General features: G+C 35.1%; 1 protein-coding gene and 1 long non-coding RNA gene across 4 annotated transcripts; one reads left to right on the top strand and one right to left on the bottom strand.

The window, feature by feature from the left end:
* The first annotated feature begins 8 nt into the window (after positions 1 to 8).
* LOC127972765 (tripartite motif-containing protein 3) lies at positions 9 to 24,366 on the top strand. 3 transcript variants are annotated; one of them, XM_052576528.1, is made up of 14 exons: positions 9 to 196; positions 13,600 to 13,773; positions 15,550 to 15,790; positions 16,631 to 16,782; positions 17,050 to 17,230; positions 18,123 to 18,470; positions 19,252 to 19,642; positions 19,867 to 19,970; positions 20,063 to 20,230; positions 20,667 to 20,835; positions 20,912 to 20,971; positions 21,253 to 21,323; positions 21,407 to 21,547; positions 22,330 to 24,366. In XM_052576528.1, the coding sequence occupies exons 2-14, from the start codon at positions 13,628 to 13,630 to the stop codon at positions 22,480 to 22,482; spliced, it is 2,325 nt and encodes a 774-aa protein (XP_052432488.1). In that variant the 5' UTR covers positions 9 to 196; positions 13,600 to 13,627; the 3' UTR covers positions 22,483 to 24,366. The 3 variants fall into 3 exon arrangements, with proteins under 3 accessions (XP_052432488.1, XP_052432487.1, XP_052432486.1); XM_052576527.1 differs by lacking the exon at positions 9 to 196 and adding an exon at positions 349 to 458; XM_052576526.1 differs by lacking the exon at positions 9 to 196 and adding an exon at positions 11,578 to 11,783.
* Positions 24,140 to 27,588, bottom strand: LOC127972766 (uncharacterized). The gene is made up of 3 exons (XR_008157149.1): positions 27,351 to 27,588; positions 24,368 to 24,503; positions 24,140 to 24,280 (listed from the first exon to the last, which is right to left on the bottom strand). It is a non-coding gene; the product is annotated as an uncharacterized LOC127972766 (long non-coding RNA).
* Between the last annotated feature and the right edge of the window lie 178 nt (positions 27,589 to 27,766).

Below are 27,766 nucleotides of genomic sequence, written 5' to 3'. Positions count from 1 at the left end.
TTATTCGCACACGCCCACAGTCTCAGCTCACCGTCCCCTCCTTACCGACTCTCCCATTCGGAGAAAAGGACTGCAGTTTTTCATGAAAAAGCAAAATAAACCGTAAAACCCGGATTGTTTATCAGATATTGACGATGAAAAACGCTTCATCTCGTTATTCATGATGACTCTGCTCTAAACCAGGCCCAAATTTCACGTGAGTGCACTAGTTTTGTCATTGCGGTGAATACGCTGATACATATGTTGAATAATTCATTGACATTTGTACAGGAGACACGCATCTCTATGGTTTTACGGCTGAAATCAGCCTCTGTTCTTTCTAAACGTTCCTCGCGGTTTTTACAGTTTCATTGTCCACCATCTCCGAGGATGTGAGGAAGTCTTAAAATATCAGCAGGATGTAGATTCATTCCCCTGTATGTCATGAGGCTGTGCTTTAGGTCATCGAGTTTGACACGGTATATGTGACTGTCTTCATGTTTCTTTGTTTCACTGTGAATGCAGAATGAATGTCATGCCATCACATAATATTTGCACTTTTTTATAGCTGTTAGTATACGCTTACACTGTAACCACTCCTGTATAGACTTCTTTTGTCTCCTGAAGTACATATTTAGTAAAGTTCATGCAATGTCTACTGATAAATGATCTGAATTAGGTGCATTATATGACTTTTAAAATGCATACTTTAAAATATCACTGCATGTCTTTAGTAAATATTATAAACAATTATATATATTAGTGCTGTCAATCGATTAAAAAAAATTAACTAATTAATCGCACAATATTTTAAAATTAATCGCGATTAATCGCGATTAATCGCAATTAAAAGACTGAAACTTTTTGGATATGTAAATGTAAAATGTAAATAATTAATGTAAACTCAAGATAAAGAAACTATTTAAATTCAAAATATGATTGTTTATTGGAATTTTTGTTTAACTTGTAACACAGATTTTCTCATGTAAACAACATACCTGCAATAAACCATCAATATCCTCCAAATTAACTGTTGGCTTGAAAGCCATATTTATTACAGAAATAAAAACACAGGCATGTAAGTACCATTTGAATTTCAAAACAATCAATGCCAATAAAAAACAAAAATGATTTCCATGTTGAATTCTAAGTGGACTGCAAAAAAATTCCAAAGTATAGTCATTGCCAGTGCTTTAAGTGGGCCGGTATGCACCGGTACCGCCACTTCCAAATATAGCTCTTGAACGTACCGCCACCTCTCCGTGCGCCCAGAACGTGCTTGTAGCGTACCGGTACGCTCATTTGGACATCTGTTTTAATAGAGGTTTTAATCTTTTACCTGCACTGCCGATTTTCAGAGCGCCCTTCACAATGCAAGCTTCCTAATTCATCCCACCCAGAGCAGAAACTACATTACCCATTCACCCTTAAGTTATACAAGTGAATAGCGCATGTGTCGCTTTTCCCACTGTAAGTGTCAACAACTCAACGTGGCCGGAGAAGGTGTGTGAAACTCGTTGTGAGTTATACTAAAGCAAAATCTTGAGTATTTATTGTCTGATAAACATTAAAAACTGTCTGAGGAGGTTGAGTCGTCCTGCAGCCCCCGCTGGCTGCTCATTGGCTGCAGCATCTCTTTTCTAAGTTCTAAAAAAATACCGTAGACGGCAAGGCACAAATTTAGATATTCATTTATCTAATTAATCTATAGCCTATGCACAAAGACAATATTATCTTTTTGTCCCCTTTTTGTTTTAAAGCTTGATGAAGAGAGAGAGCGCAAGTTGCTGCAGCTGAGGAGGACAGTGATCAACGCGTACAGGGGTGATTGACAGTTCGCGGCACTGTGTACAAAAAATACTCCGCTACACAATTATTTCGTTATTTTCGTTTAAGCTTATTAACGTTAGCTTTACAGAAAGGTCTGATTTACGCACTGTTACAGTCATTGTTTTTTTTTTTTTTTAAACAATGACATTTGAGTTCATGATTTTAATGTTGCTGTTTCTTGTGGCAGACTGAATGAAGAGTAATGTTTCTTGTGGCAGAATGAAGAGTAATCCGGCAGAGTTTTATACTGAAACTTTCCGTCTAAAAGTCCTTCCTTGGTCTTATCCATATTTCTTTGCACGTTGAACACACATGGCCACAACTGGAAATAAAAAAAACTGCAACCGCGTTAATTGCGTTATTTTTTTTTAACGCGTTAAATATTTCAAATTAATCGAATGCGTTAACGCGCTAATTTTGACAGCACTAATATATATATATATAATGGCTTTTACAGTTTTTTTTTTCAGGCAGTTTCCTCCATCATGCACCATTGCTCATGCATGACATGAATTTCACTAGAAAATTGGGAAAAATTTAGGCCCGGTGTTCCATGCATCATGTTCCATGTTATTTAACTATTCTTGCGGTTTGTCGAAGTGAGTAAAACCCATGTTAAATATTTCATTTGGTGTAAAAGCAGCGCAAGACTAATTGGGATTGTTTTAAAAATGACAGGTGCATTGGTGACAAAGGCAGTATAATTATGCTGAACAGGTTTCCATGTTGTGTTGATACAGTACATGTAGCGATTAAATATATAATGTTGATATGTAGTCCAGATACTGAAAGACTGCCAACACGATCATTAGACAAGTGGCATTGGATGGATTTGCCACAGAAATGATACAATAAGTCCATTCAGTTACCAAGGAGATACTAGTTTTAAGATAACATGAAGAGCATAATAACATAATGCTCTTCATAAAATAATAACATAACCCCATTTCCATTAAGCTTATACCGTATCCTCTTTTGATACAAGAAACATCTATGTAAAGTGGGAATCTTCAATCTGCTAAAATAAAGTAGAAACAGTAGTCTTGAGAAAGTTTCACCAGCCCCATCTGCTCAATATTGCAGCTGTTACCCGCTTTGGCACAGTAAATGCTCAGCTGTTCCTTATACTTTGTCTTCATCTGTTTGAGAAAAAGGATGAAAGAGTAGTCTTTATGTCAGCAGTTCCACATTTTTTCCCTATCTACAGATTGTGCATTATCTAACTGCATTATCAGTGACATGTAGAAATGTTTTGCTGCAGTGATTCTGCTTTAGCTCTGAGTAGGATGTAAATGCATATCCAGTGGCCTTTTGTTGTTTGCTTACTAAATGCTTCTGAATTCTGAGCCTAGCAGGTTGGATAGTGAGATGCTACACTCACTGCAAGATTTGTGATGAAGATAACGTGCTATTGGTGTTGAACGTGACGATTGGAACAAAATGAAATCATTTGATTGCTTGTTGTTGATGGTGCATTTTATCCAACAAGAAGAATAGCTGTGGAGAAGTCAATATTCTGCTTGTCGTGTCATGGTTAGTGTCTGTACCGGGACTGGTGAAGGTTCACGCTGGACAGATGCTGACAGGTTGATGTTAAGCAAAGCAGACAGACAGCAGCACGTATCAGGTGAATCGATGTGCGGGAATCACGTCTTTGTGTGAGTGACAGTTTACTCTGCAGTCCTGCCATCGAGTTGACAGGGGACTGGGTGGCGCCCGGTGGTCTGGAATATTTTGACCTTGCAGAAATGTGTATTTCTGTGTGTGTGTGTGTGTGTGTGTGTGTGTGTGTGTGTGTACAGAATTTAACTTGATACACACAAATGCACTCATGCATCACAGTGAATCCAATCACGCTGACTATAGATTTGTAGTGTGTGATAGATTTTTTTGAATGTGTTGGATCTATCTCCTTCTTGAGAGAGAGAGAGAGAGAGAGAGAGAGAGAGAAAGAACTCTATTAACCTGTGCACTCAAAGTAATGAGACATTAAAATAAGTTTTTTTTGGAGTCATTATAAAGTATTGGAGTTATTATAAAGTAGTTATCAGATTGACTGGTATTGTTTTTACAACTGAATGTTTTTTTTTTATTAATGTTTAATTTCTGTTTTTGACAGCATAAGAAATGAATAATCAGTGGACTGCAAACATAAAAACCAACCACACACAATAGAACATGCAATATATTATAATATGTAAAATATAAATAAAAGCATGCATTTTATATTTATGCTCATTTAATTTGCAATTTAAATGGTTGCAAATTTAAACTACTGTTAAGCTTAAGGTTGCTAGTCTCTCTTTGCATAAATGTAAATATACCTAATTTATGCATATATGCATAATTTTACCAACAAAGACTGTTGTTGTCTTTTTAAAAGAAGAAATTACAGAAATAACCAATTCCTATTTGAAAAGTGTAAATATCAAGAAAAATAAAACAGTTACAGTTGGCATATGTAATAAATTATAAATTATTATAAATGCCCAATTTAGTTAAAAAGTGTAAATAGTAATTCATTACAATTATATCATATTTAATGCATCATGCAATATCCTATTAAATGTAATAAGTAAATAAACAAATAAATAAATTTACACCATTCGAAATGGTTTTTCAGACCATTTTTTTACTAGTTTATTTTTATGAATTATATAAAAATAATTATATTTATAAATAAATTCATATTTAAATAAAACAATCAAACAAACATGACGTTTTCCTCAATCTGCTTTCATGCCCAGATCGGTTTTGTTATGCTACTGTAGGTTAGTGCAGATGTCCAGATGACCACACCACACTGCTGGTGGACAGTAACACAAGTTTAGATATTGTGTGACTAATGTCTGCTTCGGAAAATGTGTCATACGTAATTTGTACTACAGCAAATTTCCCTGCATCTTATATCATTTCCCACAAGACAAATGGCTTCATTTTTATCCTTCTGCTTGTTACAGTGTACTAATGAGTCAATATGTTGTTGAATAATCGTTGGGTAAATGATATGGAGTAACTGAGTAACTGGCATTAATGGACAGATTCATCCATCTAGTTTTAAGGATGCAGGGAGCTGTGCGGAACAGCAGACAAGGCTTTCATTAGGCTGAACGGGAGCCAAGCATCTCTCAATGGACTTGACATCTGGGCCGGCGCAGCAGGACTTCATGCCTCATATCAGCACTGTTGGGTTATTCAGGATCAAATGTGATAAGAAATTCATGAATTGTCTCATTTGTGATGATATCCAGTCTTGGTTGGGTGTGGATTAAGATCAGGGTTGACGGATCACATCTTCTCTTGCAACAATGGCCGGTGACTGTTAGTTCATCTGATGGTACATAGATCCAAAAGAGTGACATCATTGTCTCAGTAAGCCACTCTGCATTTATATGACTGTTTATTGTGACACTGATTGCATTAACATGCTCACTTCAAATAAATCTCTTGTTTTTCTTTAGTCATATTTACACTCTTTTCATAGAAAAAGTATCATTGTGAAGAATCAGAATCTTCACACATCCTTGACAGATCATAACATCATAGCGACTGTCTTTCAAGCTCCAAAAATTACAAAAAAAGACAATTTCAACTGAATCACTGAATCAGTGATTTAAACTTGAACTGGACTAGTCAGATTTGATGAACGAATCATTTATTTGAGTCACTTCTTTTCACTGAATTATTGATTCTGTTCACAAATTATACCGAATGATTCACTGATGAATCAGACTGGGTTGCGTTTCCCAAAAGAATTGTAAGTTAAAGGAACACTCCACTCTTTTTGAAAATATGCTAATTTTTTAAAAACTCCCCTAGAGTTAAACAGTTGAGTTTTACTGTTTTCAAATCCATTCAGCCGATCTCTGGGTCTGATGGTAGCACTTTTAACTTAGCTTAGCATAGATAATTGAATCTGATTAGACCGTTAGCATCTCGCTCAATAATGACAGAATTTGACTCTTCTGTAGTGACATCATGTACTAAGACTGACGGAAAATGAAAAGTTGTGATTTTCTAGGCTGACATGGCTAGGAACTATACTCTCATACTAAAAATAGTCTGAAAATAGGTACTAATGTTAGGCACTGCGTAGTGCGTAATATCACTGCGCCTGCTGCACCCATGGCATGGCAGCAAAGTTCTTTGATTATTATGCCAGAATTAGAGTATAGTTTGCAACTTTTAATTTTCCGTTGGTCTTAGTACACAATGTAACTAAAGAAGAGTTTTATATAGGAAAAATATAGAAACTCTTTGGTCAATATTGAATGAGATGCTTACGGTCTCATCAGATTCAATGATCTATGCTAAGCTAAGCTAAAAGTGCTACCGGCAGACCTGGAGATCTGCTGAATGGATTCGTAAAACTCAACTGTTTAACTCTAGGGGAGATGGAAAATGAGTCTAAAAAAAGTGGAGTGTTCATTTAAAGGCCCATTAACACTAAGAACGATAGCTATAACTGTAAACTGTGTTAGTGTCCAGTCTACACCAGCAACAGTATCTATTTGTTCGGACAAGATCTGTCTGTTTATTCTAAATGCATGCTTGTCTGCCCTTTTAAATTCTCGAGCTCATTATAGCAGGATTGATTCTGTTCAATGTTTTTATTGTTCGTCAGCTGGAAAAAAAACTGTTCTGAAAGTGATTCCAATGGTATTGTATCTCTCTGCCTTTATAATTATTTTTATATTTCTAAATGTTCTTTAATATTTGGAATAATTTTCAGAACTATATCTTTATCGTTTGTTATTGTCCTTGTTGTTATTGAACAGGCCTGAAATAGATGAACACTATTGATGCCAGTGTTTTTCAATCTACTTAGGATTATGATTCTTCAAATCACTGACTTAATGATCTTATTGATTTATAAATGGATCTTTCAGTCCAGTTCGTGAACTGGATAAACAAGAAGCAATATAATTTGTCTTCAGAAGATATCGAATGTAGCACATGAGTCATACATACCACTTTTATGCTGTTCTTTGTCCTTTTTGTATTTTGACAGATGTGGTCGCCATGAACTGTTATGAAAGAAAACTGTTTAAAGATTCTTTAATTATCCTCTATTTGTACTCTATACAGAAACTGAACTATCCCTTTAATAAGCAGTGGAATTATACACTCAAATGTTAAATACAGCACCTTGAACTTTGAACTTATAGATTTATAGACAGAGCAATAACACTAAGATCATTACTCATAGTTCACAGTCCAACTGTGAAGCATATAGTGCAATACTACAAATCCTCAGTCAGTGCTGCGAGCCATCTTAAAAGCAGTCTGTCCTGTTTGTTCATCATTAATGGATAGACAGACCGGATGTGGATGCAGCGTCAGGAAATAACTCTTTCATTCCAGCCTCTCCAGCCCACGTCTGTTCATTTTAAACCTGACATATAAGGATAAAGAAGCACAGATGCATCTCTTCTGTTAGCGCTCTGTGACTCATGGCATCTCCCCAAACACAACACTGTAAATACCGCTTATGCAACTCTCTCAGCATGCAAGATCAGCCTAGTTATATGTCAGTGCAACTGCTTCCTTGTGGTCTGTAGATTTCAAAGATTCCTTAAAAGTCTGAGCATGCAGATATCTGTACTAAGACCTCACTTCTTGTGTCGAGAGGGTCTTTTGTAATTGTTTTCTTCAGGCCTGTGGTTAAACTGCTTATTGCTTGCTGCATGCAATATCCTAATTAGACCCAGGTAATAGAAAGAGTCGCATGCTGTCTTGCTGAGCTGTCTGGCTAATGTTGATTAATTGCAAGAAAGTGGAGTTTATGGAAATGATGCAGACTTGGGCTCTCTGCTCAGCTCTATTGTCCTAAACAGGCAGCTTAATATTTTTTTGTGAGCTGTAGGTGGCGGGGGGGCCGGCGGTCTCTGTCCCAGGCAGATTAGAACCAGACCAGTTTTTTTTTTTTTTTTTTTTGGGAACGTAAGCCTCTGTTACAATCCGATTAAATGCCATCCCTGCCGAGAAAAGGTCGTAGAATGGGCTATTAAGAAAGAAATATGTTAAAGGCCCTTAAAACCTTGTGCATAATACAACCCAGAAGGCTTACAGATTAGCTTGTTGAAATGCTGCATTATGTAACCTATATTTTTTTATATAGTATTGATAGTTTTTTTTTTTTTCATTTAGTTGGCTGTTTTTATCCGTTAGCAACATTCAGATCAGATGATGAATACTACAAAGTACAAAGTATAGCTATTGTTTAATATTTATGCTTCAACACAATGCATAAACGATATCTGTTCAGCAGGAAACCATAAATCAGCGCATGGTGAAGTATGTACTGACTGCTGTAGAAAGTACTCTAGAGCAGTACTTGCAATACTGCAGTTTTTGCTAGTGGGTCCTCATTATTCTGAATCTGAAGCTATCTGGGACATCTAAAGACATACTTGTGAAGTTTGAGGTAGAGGCTCACTTGGTGGTATATACTGTGTGAACAGCACAGTTTTCAACAATGAGAAAAAATGTTTCTTGAATAGAAAATCAGCATTTTAGAATGATTTCTGAAGGATCACTGGAGTAATGGGCTGGCTGTCTGAACACAGAAAAATGACCTCATTTAATATCTTCACCAAGGGTAAACATTTTCCTCAAGACCAGATTTTGAGAGGGTGTGAATATAGTCGGGATGTGTTTTCAGAGGTGTCGTGTATCTGATCCAGACTGTTCATGACCGTTTTGGCTGCGGGGGGTCATTAAGCTCATTAACACAGTGTGAGAAAGATTGGGTGAGAGTATCACATAATATGGCTTATGGCCACAAGTTTATATTTCACACGCTAAGCAACATTAAAACAGAAACAGTTTCTTAATATTACATCATGTACTTTTAATATTGCATATTGCTTTGTGACAACTTACCCCATATTGTGGGACAACATGGCCTTTGAAAAACTAAGCTAAAATGTCCAAACTTTCATTTTAAGCTTGAGTCTGAATATGACATCTGAACAAAAACTCGAAAGAAATTTTTGTGTGTATTAGGACGTAAGACTCTAATGACAGACAGACTGAAGGCTGATTTTTACTTCAGTGTCAGACCTATGCCGTAGCCTGTACGCCGTAGGCTATGCGTCAGTTTTAATTTATACTTTTGTGCCATTGTCCACATCGATGTGCAGTACACATGCAAACCACTAGTCTGCAGTGTCCACGTGCATGTTTCTGGTGTAACCTGCAGTACCACGACAAAAGCCGAAGAAGAAGCGGCTTGTCGGAGAAGCGGCAAATAAATATTAAATCATTAAATCATTATTTAAAACTACAAAAGGAGACAAAAACGGAACAGGAGAAGATCCCCTTTCCATCTCCACAAGGACTTGTACCACGGCAGATCAACATTGTTTGTCGTGGACAATTACTGTTGTATAATGCTATTTAGATAATAAATGATGACACTTTTTCTTTGCTTTGTTTTATTTTATATAAGAAGGTGTAACATTAAGATTTATTAAAGTGCACATAAACACACACACAACTCAAGTACATATGGAGGGAGGGATTCTGGCAGACCAGTCACATTGCTTTTGGTCCGCGTAGAATTGATGGGCTGTTAGATTTCTGAAGAGGTGCACATCAAGCTACGTCGTAAGGGAGTGCATCTATGTGTAGGCCGACGCAGAAGTATAAATCAGCCTTAAGGCCTAGTCTTTTGAAATTTCTGCTGAGAGTAAGCATAAGAATCTAGAAAGCATGACGAGAGAGGGAGAGACGGTGAGAAGCGGTCAAAAAAGTGGGAAGGGCTGCTGTGATGTCAGCGTTGAGCTGCTGGTGAAGGGGGTGGGGCGAGAGAGCGAGGTGGGCCACGCTGGTGTTTCTTGGTTACTGGGCTTGGCTAGAACATGCTAGAAACAAGACAATGAGCTCTGCTGGAGAAAATCCACAACCCTGTCTGGTGTGTTTTTCATGACTATGGGTAATCTTTGTTTTGTTTTGTGTGTGTATACACTGGAATTAACACCAGTGTGTAGTAACTAAACAGTAAGGCCAATATATATATAACTCTAGATGGAGCAAGGTTGACGGGTTGTTAACATAGCTGATGACATTCAGAGAGTTAAACCGGTTGGCACAATCTGATTGGTTCATGCTGCATATGCAGCCAATGAGCTTACAGCTTGACTGGCTAATATCACTTGAGATTCTTGTGGCGTGCTTTCAGAGTTTTTCTGAGACCCTACACCTTCCCCAGCTCCACCTGTATCTGCTACCGGTCATTTTCTATTCTGTGCAGCAGCAGTATGTCTTAAATGAAGTCAGAAAAAGTATTGGTTTGTCTGTTGATCCCTTGTTCTGTGTCTCTGCAGAGATTATGCCATTTTGGAACTGATTGGATTTAACATGTTTAATAGTCTCACCGACTGTCATTCATCCTTCTATCACTCATTCTGTCTTCATTATCTTTACTGCTTTTTATGCTAAATTAGTCCAATTATTTATCAAAAAGTAATGAAGTGATAAAGTGATGTTTGCATTGTGATGTATGCATTTTCTACTGATCATGGTAGCAGTAGGGGCAGTTCACACAGAACCAATACCAATACACTCCTTTTGCATAGTTTTTCTATGTAAACATGCACTAAATGTGGTTCTCAATCAGGGGCCCGGGGCCCAATAGGGGGGCTTCAGTGAACTTTCCAGATGCCTTAAAATATTAAAAAACAAAACATACAAGCTAAAACTAGCATCGAAATAAGCTATAACCTAAATCATGATGTTTCTTATTAATTCTCACTTTTAAAAACTGTTTTTTGTTTTTCTTTGAAAACCTGCATATATGAAGAAGCCGAGTTTAGTGTAATTTAATAATCTTTGGCTTGGAAAATTCATGTAAATTAATAAAATGTCAAGCGCTAAAATATTTAATTGGGTAAAAGTTGTACATAAAATACATATTTAAAAAAATCTTAATCCTTGCATGTGTCATAGAACTGTCATGAATGTGTATCGAATTCTGACACAGAAAAGAAGCATTTGTTGAATAGAAGTCATTTATTTTATTTTATTTGCACACAAAAAGTTTTCTCCCAGCTTCATAACATTACGATTGAACCCCTGATGTCACAGGACCTATTTTAATGATGTCCTTACTAACTTTTTGAGCCTTGAACATGGTAGTTGCAATGTTATCTATGAAGGGTCAGAAAGCTCTCGGATTTCATAAATTATATCTTAATTTGTGTTCTAAAGATGAACAAAGGTCTTATGGGTTTGAAACGGAATGAATTTGAGTAATTAATGTACATTTTCATCTTTGGGTGTATATCCCTTTAATTTAAAAGAAGTTCAATTTTAAATCTTGAAAACATATTTTGCGTTTTAAAAAAAAGTGTTGGTTCAGGTGACAGTAAGGCAGTGCGCTGATTCTGTTTGGTCAAAACAAAGTATGCCAATTCCAAGAGGTCCGCTGCTTTTTTGGATGACCGTTGCCTGATTTGCATAATTCCTTTAGTGAAAAAACAGCCGCAGACGTGTGCAAATAAACAATGTTATCGGCGAGTGAAATTTACTGTTAGTAAAATTTCCCTAGGGTTTTCCCTCTGCTGTAATAATAAGGACAGCTGCCTTTTTTGGACAGAGAGAGACAAGTCTTCTCCTCTTTCTGTTCATCCCAATGACTAGCAATGACTAGTTAAGCTTTCTCTCTGTCTCTCTCTCTCTTGCTGTTAACACATAGGAAGGAACTGGGAGGATTTTTAGGAAGTGCAATTTAAAGACTTCCTTTTTTCCCCTTCCTCCTGTGAAGACAGAAATGAGAGGTGCAGCACTTTGATAGATAATAATTCAAATGTGTTTTTTATTAAAGTCTGAGTAAACAGCTTAAGGGAGGATAAAGAGAACAGAATATGAGAGAGTGAAACTCCGCAGCTCCAGGGTGCCGCAATCAACTGCTTTTCCACAAGCTGGAAATGAAAGATTACTCATGAAGTACAGAACATCTGACGTTACAGGTTAGTCACGAGGGAATGGGGAGGCTTCTAGTCTCAGGATGTGAGAGATGAGTCTGCAGTTTTCCAGTCTTCTCACACATTCATCAGACTGCATTAATGTGAGATACAGACCGTATTTTATTTGACACGACTAAAAACGAGGCTGTCAGAGAAAGAAATACAGTCTGTTTGAAGCGTCTTTCCTAACAAATTAAGACGGGCAACAAAAAAAAAAAGTTTTTTTATGCTGCCATAGTCTAGCTATTGAAGTAATATTTACAATAATATATAAAAAAAATGCCTAAATGATAAATTAATAATTAAATGAATAATACGTAATTAATTACTGTATAAAAAATTTGATTACATGATAATAAATGAAAAAATTTATTCCTTAGTTGTCTGGGCCAAAATGTGACAAAATAATATTATATAAAAAAAATTATAATTAATAACTGAATTAAGTAGACAAAATTTTAATACACATGATTTGTAAAAATTGAGTGTGATCTTGCCTCCTATGACCCACTAGATGTTACATGGACAAATCATTTAATTTACAGTATTTGTACAGTTAGTGTTTCTCTAGCTGTTCATTCTTGCTGTCTAAGGCGAATTGCCTGGCACGTGGCTTGTGTTGCAACATGGAATATAAAAGTCATATTTTCAGTAGACAAAATCCTCACACTCTAATCCTAAAATTGAGAAGAAAAAAAAACCGAATCAGATGTGGGGCAGAATTGAAAAATACAGCAGACGAGGTACCGCATGAACCCTTATACAGCAAACAAACAAACAAAAAAACGTGCTCACAAACACATCCACACAGACAGACAGACTGACATGTAACAGAAAGACTGTTATGTGTTGGATATTGTGGGATTTTATTTCCCATTTGTTTTTGTGGAAGATAAACTGATGCTTGAATGCACATTCATTGATACTGAAACAGGGACATGTTGTTAGTAGATGGAGGGATCAGGGTTAATCTGTTCAGTCTGAGCTGACAGATGTTCACATGGATGTGTGTCATGGATATAGCTGATGGCTGCAGCTGTTTTCTATTTTAATATAATATAAAAATGTCTTTCATCTTCGTGTCACATGATCTTTCTAATATGCTGATTCGGTGCTCAAGAAATTATCGATGTTGAAAACAATGAATATTTTTTTGTGGACATGTTACGTTTGTTTTTTCTTTGATCAATAGAAAATTCAAAATAACAGCATAAATTAGAAAAATAAATGTTTTGTAACAATATAGATGTTTTCTGTCTCACTTTTGATCAATTTAATGTTGCTAAATAAATGTATTAATGTCTTTTACAAACAAATAAATAATAGTGCTGTTAAACGATTAATCGCTATTAATCGCTTCCAAAATAAAAGTTTATTTTACGTAATATATGTGTGTACTGTGCATATTTATATAAATCCACACACATATATTGAAGAAAAATGACATATGTATCTATAAAATATTTATATTTAAATATAAATTAAATATAAATATAAAATTATATATACATGTATGTGTGTGCATTTATTAATATACACAGTATACATACGTATATTATGTAAACACAAATATATATATATATATATATATATATATATATATATATATATATATATATATATATATATATATATATATATATATATATATATATATATATATATATATATATATATATATGGTTGTATTTACTGCTGCTTTTAAAAATGTAGTCGACCCCTGTCATGCACCTTTACGCAAGTTTCCCTTTGCTTATGTGAAAAGACAGAGCTACAGCTGTATTCAGAGATTACCGTTCTTTCTCTCTCTCTCTTGTAGTCTGAGAGGCCTTTGTCTCTTCATCTGAATGCCTCTCACGATGGCTAAGCGGGAAAGCGGCAGCACCAGCCCGGTGGTGCGTCAAATAGACAAGCAGTTCCTGGTGTGCAGCATCTGTCTGGAGCACTACCACAATCCCAAAGTCCTGCCCTGCCTGCACACCTTCTGCGAGAGGTAAACTCATGTATGAATGAACAAATTATTTCAATCAAGCAATCTTAGCCTTAATGCTGCTTTCACAATATGCTAAGGACTCTGTGTTCACTGGTGTGGAAAGAATCCACTAAATGCGCCCAAAACGCTGTAAAATCACAGGAATCTGGTTGACTTGAAGATGATCCGGTGTGGGGAATGACTAACTAAAACACTAAATCAGCCTCATTTTTAGTAGCATGATAGTACCTTGACGTTTTTTAGTACAAAATACCTTTTCTGGCAAATAGCAGTGTACAATATCTTCTTATTTTTTTGTTAATGTTGTATTATAGCAGAGCAAACTATCCTGCCACTTTGAAAATTGTACAAAATAGTGTAATATATATATTACATTTAAAATAGCTATATATATATATATATATATATATATATATATATATATATATATATATATATATATATATATATATATATTCAATTCAATAATAACCATTTCTGAATTAGCGAATCTGAATCATGTAATCAAATTAGTCTGATTACACATTCATAGTAAATTTAATGCACTTATTTTAATCGTGGCACAGCCTAGCCACATTGAAAATATGTCACAATAATGTCATATGTATTCATTTTAAAATAATAATAAAATAAAAGCCGTATTTATTTTTGAATTGCCTAAGTGCACAAACATTCTGCATTTGAAATTAATTATATATAATATTGAGTTAAAATAACAAGTAATATGTATATGAAATTACTGAGTATGATTACTGAGTGATATGTAACAAAATGTAAATATTTGTGACAGATGCCACTGCCTTCACCTCACAGTGATTGGCTGCCTCCCATTGTTTTTAGTCTTTTATTTCTATAATTTAAAAATTCAACACTCTCACCCCTTGTTCTATTCCGTTGGTCTGCTGCTCTGCTCCTATTCGCTTGTTAAGTCTGACGTCACCTAGCACTGCTTCCGTGTCCAAACGCTCTATCAGTTACCACGAGAAAACAACAAAAGGTGCTAATATAAACTCACAATGTGATAAGAATACTGGCGAAAAAGTTATAATCTTAACCTTTAACTCCATACTGAAGTCCCTGATAGCCAGACAATGAAAATATAAATATTAAAAAATATATATAAACTTTTTTTGTGTTTGGGATGCTGTGAGCACGGAGACTGTAGTATATACCATAAGTTTGAAAGTGTTTAGCTTAAATTATTAATATGAATAAACAGTGCTCATAAACGGCTGCTGAGGTCGTATTCTCAAGTGAAATGAGTTGAGGCTTGGACCCGGAAACAGCGCTTCTCACGTCATCACTTAACAACCGAATAGAGAATAAATTAAAAAACCCTATCCAGTTCCAACACGCCAGTGCACATGCACAGTTTGACCTAAATAGAAGCAAAGCAATGTCACAGATGCAGGATTTTGCTTTATTTTTTTGGCTATCATATGATGTCATGTTTCAAATCCATCCATTAAGGCAAAACCAGAGATGACCGTATTCCCTCTGCCGTCACTGAGCTGGAATGTGAGCCTCAGTTTTTTCCGCTTCTGTCAACAGTTCATGTGTCCTCACATGAAAGATAATAGCTCTCATTTTTTTTTACTTTATATCGTCCTGTCAAAATATTTACGACTGTAATTTAATGAGACTGAACAATTGAACACAGACAGACCACAAGTCTCAGGATACGCCCAGTGCATTTAAAATCCATTCGACCTCGGAGGGAATCTTCACAGCTTGCTTGTAAATCTTGCACTTGTTTTCGCACTCTTTTCATCACAGATGCCTCCAGAACTACATCCCCTCTCAGTCCCTGACCCTCTCCTGCCCGGTGTGCAGACAGACCTCCATCCTGCCTGAAAAGGGTGTTGCAGCACTGCAGAACAATTTCTTCATAACTAATCTGATGGAGGTGTTGCAGAGGGAGCAAGACTGCACCCGTCCCGAGGCCTCTAGTGGGCTGGAGTCAGCCGGTGCTGCTACATATGCCCCGCCCCTCTCCTGCCCCAACCACGAGGGCAAGGTATGCACACACACATCCTGACAGTGCAGTACCTACTACGAATGACATGTACATACTTCACTGCTGATAGGAAAAGTACACACTTTTGAACAAGTGGTAAGACTGTGTATTAGTATTGGGACATTTGCAAGTATTGGGACATTTGCGAGTTTCAAGTCGGAGATATTATAAATTATTATAAATAAATATATACACACACACATACATACTATGTATTATATTATATATATATATATATATATATATATGTATGTATGTATGTATGTATGTATATATATATATATATATATATATATATATATATATAATGGATGTAATTATTTGTAGTTATGTGCATAGGAATAACCCTAGCAAATTCTCATTTACCAGCAGTGATATTTTATTATTATTTATAATATTATAGTATTTTATTAATATTTTGAATTAGTTCTGATTTTTATATTTTCAGGTTTCCTTTTAATTTTGAGTTTTCATAATCTTAGTACTTAAACCTTTTTGATTATTATTTTAAGCTACAAAGACTTTTAATGTTCATGTTATTCATCTTATTTTTTAATTATTATTTTATTGATTTATTTTTTAAGTTTACTAAAAAAAATTTTGTTTTAGTTTACAATATCGACACTAGTAATTTATAGTGGAAATTAATTTTACGTTTTTTTATTTATTTATACAATACATTATACAATAACAATAAAATTACAGTACATTGAACGAATACATTCAATTTCACAAAAACAACACAATCGAAGTTTTTGTGAATTTATTATAAAAAAATAAATAAATTCTCAGCTTGTCACAGTGTGCAGCATTTGAATGAGTTTCTGTCGCCCTCTGCAGGTGATGGAGTTTTACTGCGAGTCTTGTGAAACAGCCATGTGTTTGGAATGCACAGAAGGAGAGCACAGAGAACACGTGACTGTCCCACTGCGGGATGTTCTGGAGCAACACAAAGCTGCACTGAAGAACCAGCTGGATGCTATTCGCAACAGGTTCATGCAGCCAAAAATAATACTAAGCTCACTGTTAAACTGAGCCAGTATTTAAAGCTCATATTTAACCCATTCTTTATACTGTACACTGAATCATTCTTCTTCTTTTTTTTTGGTTACTTATTAATACTACAGTTTTGGTTTCCCTTCTTTTTAACATTCTTATATGGTTACTGTTGTGTTTGCAAAGCTCAGCTGCCTGAGTCACATGAGTCACATTCTCCTTGGGAAGTTTGACTGAATGTTGCCGTCATTCTGCATCCGCAGGCTTCCTCAGTTGACTGCAGCTATAGAGCTGGTAGATGAGATCTCCAAGCAGCTCACAGACAGGAAGAATGAGGCAGTGACGGAGATCAGCAATACTTTCGAGGAACTGGAGAAAGCACTGCATCAGCGCAAGACTGCCCTCATCACTGACCTGGAGAACATCTGCGGTACCAAGCAGAAGGTGAAAACTTACTCCTTACATACAGTACATGTGTGTGTGTGTTTATATATATATATATATATATATATATATATATATATATATATATGTATGTATGTATGTATAGTGAGACAGAGAGCAATAGTATTTATTTTATAGCATTTATTCTTATTTTGAATTAGCTTGAATTAATTGTATATTTTCAGTTTTCTACTTACAATTATACTTAATATTTTAATATTACTACATATCAAATTTAATTATAATTTATATTAATTTTATTTTTAAATTTAATTTTGATTTTCGTGCATTGATTTTAATTTTATGTATTCAAATAATTATTTATTAACAAATTATTGATTATTTAAATATTGTGTAAAGAAATTGAAAATAGTTTTTTACATCTCTAATATCTAAAAATAAAAAAACAAAAATGAACATTAATTTTGTTACATTAATTCCTATTTTATTGTATTATTTGATGTGCATATGATTACATCAAGCTGATTTTTTGTAATTATTAATGATTTGAATTAGCTTTTGTATTTTTTAGTTTTAATTCGAACTTTGATTTATGTTTTAATAAATTTGTTGTATGATTTTTTTGTAATATATATATATATATATATATATATATATATATGTATGTATGTATGTATGTATGTATGTATGTATATTTTTTTTTTTCAGTTTCAGTTTGTTTTTGTTTTTCAGTTTCAGTTCCAGTAATTTTAGTAAATAATGTATTTTTTATTTTGTCTCAGTTAGGTGCCAAATTAACATTTATTTGTACGCAGAATCTTTTTTTGTTTAAAGCTCAGATATTTTATTACATTTATATTTTTTTTGTTTGTTTTGTTTTATTGAATTGAAGGGACATCTGTAATTATATCAAATGTTTATGTTGCTGCAGGTGCTGCAGGCACAGCTCACTGCACTACTTCAAGGGAAAGAAAACATCCAAAGCAGTTGTAGCTTCACCGAGCAGGCGTTGAACCATGGCAGCCCCACCGAGGTGCTCCTGGTGCAGAAGCAGATGGGGGAGCGGATGGGCGCCCTGACCCGCCACGCCTTCCCTGAGCAGCCCCATGAGAACGGCCACCTGGACTGTCAGGTGGAGACAGAGGGGCTGCGCCGCTCCATCCAGAACCTGGGAGTCCTGCTCACCACCAGCGCTGTGGGGCACACCAGTGTGGCCACTGGAGAGGGTCTCAGACATGCTGTTGTTGGACAAAATGCCACTGTTACAGTGACCACTAAGGTTGGTGATGATGTTTGAGTTCAGTTTGAAAACATACTGTGTAATTTACTGTAAACACTGATATCAAAATTTGGCCTGATACAGATATGTAAATAATCTATAATAAATTAATAATTGCTTAGGTGAGGGTTAGGTTAGGGTTATATTTCTAGATTTTTTTTAAAAAAGTAATGTTATTTTTTATTTTTATTTATTGAAATAATTGTTTATTGATTATTGACAAATTATTTATTATTAAAATGTTATGTAATTAAAAAAAATACCGTATATGAAATTAAATAATAAAAAATCTGTAATATCTAAAAAAGTATATATATATATATATATATATGAAAATCATATATATATTTTTTTTTTTTTCATTTAACTTATTTTATCATTTATTTTACATATGTTAAAATAATTATTTATTGGAAAAATAATTTTAAAAATAATAGTTTTTTTTTATAAACATGAATTATAATACACACACACACACACACACACACACACACACACACACACACACAGTATATACATTTATTTATATATGATTATAAATAATTTTTAAGTTTTATTTTTTGTTTTATTGTCAGATATATTATTTAAGTTTAAATTGTAATTTTTTTGTAATACAAAAATACAAATTTCTAATATCTGCAATGTCAATTTGATCTATGAAAATCACCATTGTGCCCTTGAGCAAGATACATACCACTGGTCATTTCAGACGGACTATCCTTGTGATAAATGCTGTTGCTTGATTTAAGTTTGTAACAAAATCCTCCAACTGCTTCCCTAGGACAAAGACGGTGAGCTAGTAAAGACTGGAAATGCTGCACTGAGGGCTCAGATCAGCGGTCCAGATGGAACCGTCACCAAAACGGACATAACAGACAACAAGAATGGCACTTACGAGATCGGCTACACTCTCCGCTCAGAGGGCGAGTTCTCCTTCTCTGTCCTGCTCTATGGGCAGCCAGTGAGGGGCAGCCCCTTCCGCCTGCGGGCCGTCAAACCCTGCGACGCCCCGCAGTCACCCGATGACGTGAAGAGACGTGTGAAGTCTCCCGCCGGAGGTGGAGGGGGTGGAGGACATGTGCGCCAGAAGGCGGTGCGCAGACCCTCAAGCATGTACAGTACAACGAAGAAGAAGGAGAATCCCATTGAGGATGAACTCATCTACAGAGTGGGTGAGTCAAGAGTTGCATGCTTGCTGTTGGTTTTTTCTCAAACTCTACTTCAACAATTGCGCTGTATGCCAAAAATGTCATATTTCAAATACATTTCAGATCGTATATGTAGTATATATCATATATATATATAGTATACTAAGATGAAAATATAATTTCTGCATTCTGGTTTATTGTTGGCCTGCGTCACAATTTGTCAGTTGACGTCTTATTTGATGTGACAGGGACGAGGGGTCGAGAGCGGGGGGAGTTCTCCAACCTGCAGGGCATCTCTACCACCAGCAACGGGCGAATCGTGCTCGCTGACAGCAACAACCAGTGCATACAGGTAAGAATAACAGCCATTAACTGATGGATATATGAATAAATGTGTACCATTTGGCCAGAATCAATTTTATGCTGCATTCTGTGATCTTCCAGGTGTTTTCCAATGATGGTCAATTCAAACTGAAGTTCGGGGTCAGAGGTCGCTCCCCTGGCCAGCTCCAGCGCCCCACTGGCATTGCAGTGGATATGAATGGTGACATTATTGTAGCCGACTATGACAACAGGTGGCTCAGCATCTTCTCTCCAGACGGCAAGTTTAAGGTCAGTTACATTTCTTTCATAATTTTAATTAATTAAAAAAATACGTATTTTATATATATATATATATATATATATATATATATATATAATTACAATAATAATAATAAATATTTAAGGAATCAGCATTTAAACATTAAGAGCATTAAGACCAAAAACATGTATTAAGTATATTTGAGACATTTCTAGACATTTCTAGACATATGTCATGGGGAAAAAAAATTATAAAACTGTAATCAAAAAAATACGATTTGTAATTGCAATTATTAATATATAATATTAAAACTAGTACAAAACTCTTGTGGTCAACATTTAAAAATATATATTTAGTTTGAACTAACTTTTTCCAAACATCAGATAGCCTTTACTAATTTATGTTGCTTGTGTTACTCCAAGAATATTAGCCACATTGATCTGATTAATCTTGGTTTTCTGGCAGAATAAAATCGGTGCAGGGCGGCTGATGGGTCCTAAAGGAGTGGCCGTGGACAAGAATGGTCATATTATCACGGCAGACAACAAAGCCTGCTGCGTCTTCATTTTCCAATCCAACGGCAAGCTGGTGACCAAATTTGGTGCCAAAGGAACATTAGAGAGGCAACTTGCAGGTAATATATCCTTATCAGCATTTAACTGATGGCCAGATCATGTTTTAATCAGATGTTCCTTTCTGTTTCTCTGCAGACAAAAGTACTGCAAATACACAGACAGAGCCAAAACAGAGTAAATCTGCCCCTGCCTTCAGTGAGCATTCAATTTGATTAATTTTTAGTTGATTTATTAGTTTAATTCTGTGCAGTTAGATTGAATTATTGATTATTGAATGAGGTTATCTAGAATGATATAAAAAGCCTTGTAGGATACTTGATTATCCACAGGAGAGGTTTTTATTTTGTTGGTATGTAGGTAGGGGTTGCATGAATCAAGTGTTCTCTGTGTTGCTGGATAGTTCCTTAGAAACGAAACAACATGTTGAGAATGTAATGGTCTCCCTCTCTCTGTCTTTCTCCTTCTATGGCCATAAGGTCCTCATTTTGTGGCCATAAACAACAAGAATGAAATTGTTGTGACAGACTTCCACAATCATTCTGTTAAGGTACGCTAAGCTTTTCTCTTTCGCTGTGTAAGTTATTCCACATGTCATAACTTGGACTATTTTGGATTTATGGCTTCCTGCAGGTTTACAATGCTGATGGCGAGTTCCTGTTTAAATTTGGCTCACACGGCGAGGGGAACGGCCAGTTCAACGCACCCACCGGTGTGGCTGTAGATGGCAATGGGAATATTATTGTTGCAGACTGGGGTAACAGTAGGATACAGGTAGGCTATTCGTTTTTGTCATGTTATTTTATCATTTAAGTAATAAAAAAAATTATGTAGTGACTTTACAGTTTATAGACAATGACTTAAGTACTGTATTTACTCACGAGACATAATTCAAAATGTATGAATTGTATTGCTTTACATAACAAAAGATCAAAAATAATAGCAGGTGCAAAGTGTAATTACTCACAGAGACATATTTTTTCTATTCCAAATAAAATGTTTTTTTTTAACATTTTATATATATATATATATATATATATATATATATATATATATATATATATATATATATATATATATATATATATATATATATATATATATATATATAAATATTTACTATAAAAAAATCTATTTAACTTTTTTAACTTTCAGCTATCTAGCTGTATTTTATTAATTTAAATGTATTTTTACATTATCTATCCACTTTTATCCACTTTTTTGAATCTATTCCACTTTTCTTAGTCATTTTTGCAATAACTTTTAACCACTTAAACTGATTTTATTTGATTATTTTGTATTAATTTTTTTTTTAATTTCTTATTATTATTTAATATATATATATATAGAGAGAGAGAGAGAGAAACTCTTAAACTCTTTATTTAATTTTATTTTCTAATTAAATTATAGATTTTTTGTAAATGTAAAAAAAAAAACTATATATTTTTACTTTAAGCAAATAATTCAAGTTTTATAGTACATTAGAATTCACTTAATGGACATTCATTAAAAATGTTGATGCTAATTAATTACTAAAAAGTCCTTTTGTTGTTTAGGTGTTTGACAGTTCTGGCTCTTTCCTGTCGTACATCAACACGACGGCGGATCCTCTGTACGGTCCGCAGGGTCTGGCTCTCACGTCTGATGGCCATGTGGCCGTGGCAGACTCCGGAAACCACTGCTTCAAAGTCTACCGATACCTGCAGTAAAAACTCACCGTGATGGAAGAGTTAATATACTGTAAGCTCCACAGTCTTCTTTGGCATTTCTTGTTTTCCTTTGCACAGGTCTCTGCACACAAATTTCCAGCCATCTAACTCATGCTGATGTCAGAAAACCCAGGGCTTCATGAAGGTTGCATCCCTATTTGAGCAATTTGCATTGATTTGTGTTAACAGTCCATTCCTAAATGAATGTATATCGAACCCAAGCAAGTAATAACACAGTCGCTGTGAATGTAACAGTGACCGAGGGCAGCTATCTGTGCTTTCACAAAAGTCTTTTTTTTTTTTTTTTTTTTTTAAACCCTAAAAGCTGCTTGAAAAAAAAAACCCTCCATTAAATTGCAGGGAACAAAATAGTGATCAATAAATGTTTTTCGGGCAAATCATTAATGCAGCAGCTTAAGAATGACCTACGGATGGCGCTATCTCACATCAAACTGACCTTTGGTGCACTGACTTGCAGTACATGTGTACGCATTTGTTTCATATGGTGTAAATCGGATCACCATTGATTTGCTGTAATATGGCTTTAGAGATCCACTCTCTCTTAGTGCGCTGAAGCTCAATATTAAAGTAACCAGGCTGTCATTGTGCTTTAATAAAACTGCTTGTAGGTTCATCGTGCCTCTGATTTCAAAAGCTACGCCTATACGTCACATGGCCTTCTACATATCACTGACCACAACAGCACAATTGACATATCGCATGCATTTTATTCACGAAAAAAAAAGGTTATAAAGCAAGTTTATTTATTTTGTAAACAATGGTTAATAATGTTATTTTTCAAAGTTTTGTTGTTTTGTTTATCTGCGGTTCAATGCCTTCAGTGGTTTTCACAAGGTGCGCAAAGCTAACGTGTTGTGAAGTACAGCTGGGATTTTTTTAATGCACATGATAGACACCTTATCATTAAAGGGAATGCATATATGTCATATGAAGACGCCGAGAATATGAACATTAAAAAGGGAAAATGAAGTTACACAGACACTGTTGCATTTTTAAGTTGCCAAATTTATAAAATAACAATTTGCAGGGTACTTGCCATAGTTAACCTTATTATTGAAGCATTTACTACTGTTTTTTAAATTATTTTTATTTAGTTTTATTCCTTGTTTTCTATGAATGTATTAAACAAATAAAAAATGAATAAATAGTGCATTAGAAATGACAGTTTGATCATTCTGGCCCACAAAAGCAATGAATTCTGAATCAGGAGAGCATTTGTACTTTATATAGTGTCATGATTCTGGTTTTACAAACATGTGCAAAGTGAAAGCCACTTGTTTAAGCCACTAAATATAGTATTCTGTTGTAAAACTGTACAGTGTATAGCAACAATGGGACACGTGAAGCATCTGAAACAGTATTTAAACTGCATCTCTTAAAGTACCCCTAAAAATGAAGGTTGTGACATTGAAAAGGTAAAGGTCATCATGTCAGAGGTTTTTGTAATAGAATTCTTTCCAATTGACTATGTAACAGTGAAAACACATACAGTAAAAAACTGAACTGAAATGCTTCAGACTCTATAGTTTCCAATGTACCAAACAACTGTAACAGTCTCTTTATGTCAGTATGCACTAGAAATAAAAGCACATGATTTACCAAGCCATATTACCATGATGGAAGTGGTTATTTTCCGTTTTGTCTTCTAAATGTCACAGCGTTTAATGTTGCTTTATAAATTCATTAAGAAGACAGCAGGCAGAGCGACTTGTGTATGCCTTGCATTTCTTTTCTTCTGGTATCTTCTCGATCATGTCATTGTTCAACACACCTGAAACTTCAGAAACAACAGAAGAATGTTTTACAAATCAAAAACAGCAATTTCCATTCCTTTGTCTTTTCAATAAATGATTTCAAGGCTTACTGTTGTGCTTCCTTATTGAGCTCTGATGTTACACCATCCTTCTCCAGGATCAGATAGTAAGCTCCGTTTCATCACAAGATAAGCACAGATGTCTTCTGATGTGTGGCATTTTTCTGGACACCAGAATCCAACACTCCTTAAACACGAAAAGTGTTAATGTATTATTTATGCAGCAACCATTTACAATAAGTTTCTATGTTAACAGCATTAGTGTCTATCTATCTATCTATCTATCTATCTATCTATCTATCTATCTATCTATATATCTATCTGTCTTTTTAAATATATTTTCAAAAATATTCTAAAATTCTAATTCAAGCTATGATCAAATTACTTCTATTATTTATTTTGTTTAAATTATTATACAGTAAGTTTTTAACCGCTGGATGGCGTAATGTACCCGTCAAAATGAAGTATTTAAAATAGCAAAATAACAATCTGAAGAATATCAGTGACTGTGATGTAGTACATAAAACTGTCATCGGTGCTTGAGCTGAGAATTTTGATCACAGACCATAGAAAATAACACATTTAAATTATAAATTAGTATACTGAGACTTGTCAACATATCTGTATGTTACACCTGAGTATAAGTCACATCAGTCCAAAAAAAAAAAAAAAAAATCACATTTATTTAGAACCAAGAACCAAGAGAAAAGATTACCGTCTACAGCCGCGAGAGGGCGCTCTACGCTGCTCAGTGTTAGACTACAGGAGCACAGAGCAGCATAGAGCGCCCTCTCGCGGCTGTAGACGGTAATCTTTTCTCTGGGTTCATGTCAAATTAATTTTGATAAATAAGTCGCACCTGACTATAAGTCGCAGGCAGGGTCGGCGCCACGAGGGGGCCCCAGGGGGCCTGCCCCGGCCACCTAGGTTACTGTGCCCCCTCACCTCTAGTCAGCACACCACCCTGATTCGGAGCGCGATTTCAGCCGTTGAGACTCATGCTGTGTCTGAAATCGCTCACTCATTCACTAATCCATAGTGTATGGCAGTTTCACTATATCAGGAAGGAGTGAACAAATAAATAAGTTAACGGAATTGGACAGTAACGTATAGCCTACACTGCGAGTGAGACTTGGAGCTGTTGCAAAAACACTGCCATATGTAGCCTACTTTTATATTACATGTACCTAATTTTAGAAAATAATAGTAGTGGACAAATGTAGGGAATGGAATAGTTCACTCAGAATTCGGACAGCACAACAAAATGACACCCCATATAGTGCACTATGTAGTGGATAGGAAGCAGTTACCCTGGCAGAAAATTTAGTGCTAGAAGTGCTAGGCAGATCAAGATCGGGCAGCCGCAGAGCGGGACTAGGCTTGATCTTAACTAAATGGTCCATTCCCTTTTTGCTTAATCTAAAAATGCTTTATAATGCTCAATTTTTTACAAATTATTTCATAATATGAATAATGTGCAAGGATTATTCAATTCAATTTGATGACATTTTACTATAGCCATAAACGACATCTTTAAACTTGAAAGGGATTTTAAAAAATTAAAATAGTTCGACTAAAGATAGTTGTAATATGGGTTTAAATAGCCTGGTTTTATTTAGGCCTATTTTAATTTTTTTAAATGTCAAAAAAAAAAAAAAAAAAAAAGACAAACAGCATTCATTTTGAGATAGGCCTATCATTCAATGTTCAGTTTCAGTTAACGCAACCTTTAATTAAATCGTTGCCACCCTAGGTTATTTTGTTGCTCAATCCTGCCAATATCATTCTGCAGAGGATACAGACCTTTTAACTGAGATGAAACTTGTATCTTCACCTGCCGAATGTGTGCGCAATCTCCGCAGCGAAGATGAATTCTGCATTCTTTGTGACACAGTTACAGCAATCACTAATAATACACCTGTTTCAGCAAAACGGAGGCGACAGGTAAACAAGAACCTGACTGAATATGTAGTTGAAGAAACAACTGGAGCCAACATCATTGATAAAGTTGAGCTATGCAGGCTGTACTTCAGTGCTTTGGATCAGTGGAGTAGCCACGTAAAAATAGATACAGAATTATTTTTTATAGTCTCAATAAAAAATATTTAATTAACTTGGATATTGTTGTTTACTTGGGGTTGATTTTAAAAATATTTATATTTTCTTTCACGCGTAAGTTCAAATATTTTAAATGACCCCTTGTTTCCATGGCGACGCGTCATGATTGTCACGTGACAACACAGCAGCCACAATAACTAACAGATGTATTGCTATTCGTTTTATTTAGTTTTTCATTTTTTATTAAAATATATATGCAAACTTGCTTACCATGTCAACTATCTGATATTCCGATTCTTCTTTATAAATTATCTTGATCTATAACGAGATGAGCGCTGCAGTTCAGTCCTGTCAGCCGGATTTAACGTACAGCACTTGAATTCCCCAGTTTCTCCCGAAATACATGAAAGTAAGTGGCTGTTGAACTGGGCGAAGAATAGAGTAAACCTTATTGTTCTGCTATGTGTGTCTGATATATGAATAAAACACGTCTGCAAATTACATTTGATTAGATAGTTTTTGATGCTTCCAATGTATTGTTTTACTAGTGATTATCTATATTTAAATGTATGAAACCAAAATAAATATTATGTGGTTGAAAACATTGCATATAAATTGTGATATATGACAAGCTCTAAGCGCGTCCGTCTCTGGCTCAGTGACAGCCAACGCGCGTTTTGTATGTCCTGGCGCCGACCCTGGTCGCAGGACCAGCCAAACTATGAAAAAAAGTGTGACTTATAGTCCAGAAAATACGGTATTTGATTTTAGTTTCTCACTGAATCTCACTGATCTGTTGACATAAAATCAAACCATTTATTTAATCATTTATTGATTTGTTGCATAAATACTGATGAGCCAGTTTAACCACATTATGGCATTTATGTTTAAATTCAGCAGTAAAGAAAAACTGAAAACGAAGCAAAACGCCGAGAATATATATCAGATTCATGGAATAATTAAACTCTTCTATTACCTTTGCAAAATAAAGACTTTATAATGGTGGACTTCATATTGATCCATGTACCTCTGAGCCCTAAACATTCTGTGAAGAAGAAGAAAAAAACATTCAAATGTTAAAGGTTAATTCATTTGTGACCTATGTATTATGTGCAACCAGGGGCGTAAATTTTGTCTTGTGTTACTTTATGACTGTGGGTTGTTTTTCATGTCTGCGAGTTGAAGCAACTCCAATAAAGTGTACTTTGGCCCTCAGAACCCGATTTTTACCGGGAAACCCCTCGAAAGGTGGTTAGTTTTACAGTAGGTAGCAATTGGCAGGGATTTGTTGTAAATAAATAAAAAACCTGGCAACCCTTTCCATCAGGTAGGTAACGTTATTATTCCTAGCGAAAAATACATTGGCTTCATCTATAAAGAGAAAATAATAAT

Source organism: Carassius gibelio, chromosome B15 (genome assembly GCF_023724105.1).
Source record: "Carassius gibelio isolate Cgi1373 ecotype wild population from Czech Republic chromosome B15, carGib1.2-hapl.c, whole genome shotgun sequence".
Classification (NCBI taxonomy): Eukaryota; Metazoa; Chordata; class Actinopteri; order Cypriniformes; family Cyprinidae; genus Carassius; species Carassius gibelio.
This window is presented reverse-complemented; position numbering and strand designations above follow the sequence as displayed.

What these genes read in the sequence shown, in the direction of transcription:
- LOC127972765 (XM_052576528.1), top strand. Translation starts at nt 13,628, where the DNA reads ATGCCTCTCACGATGGCTAAGCGGGAAAGCGGCAGCACCAGCCCGGTG. An exon ending in GCCCCAACCACGAGGGCAAG is followed by an intron (nt 15,791 to 16,630) that starts GTATGCACACAC and finishes CGCCCTCTGCAG; the next exon opens with GTGATGGAGTTTTACTGCGA. An exon ending in CTGGATGCTATTCGCAACAG is followed by an intron (nt 16,783 to 17,049) that starts GTTCATGCAGCC and finishes CTGCATCCGCAG; the next exon opens with GCTTCCTCAGTTGACTGCAG.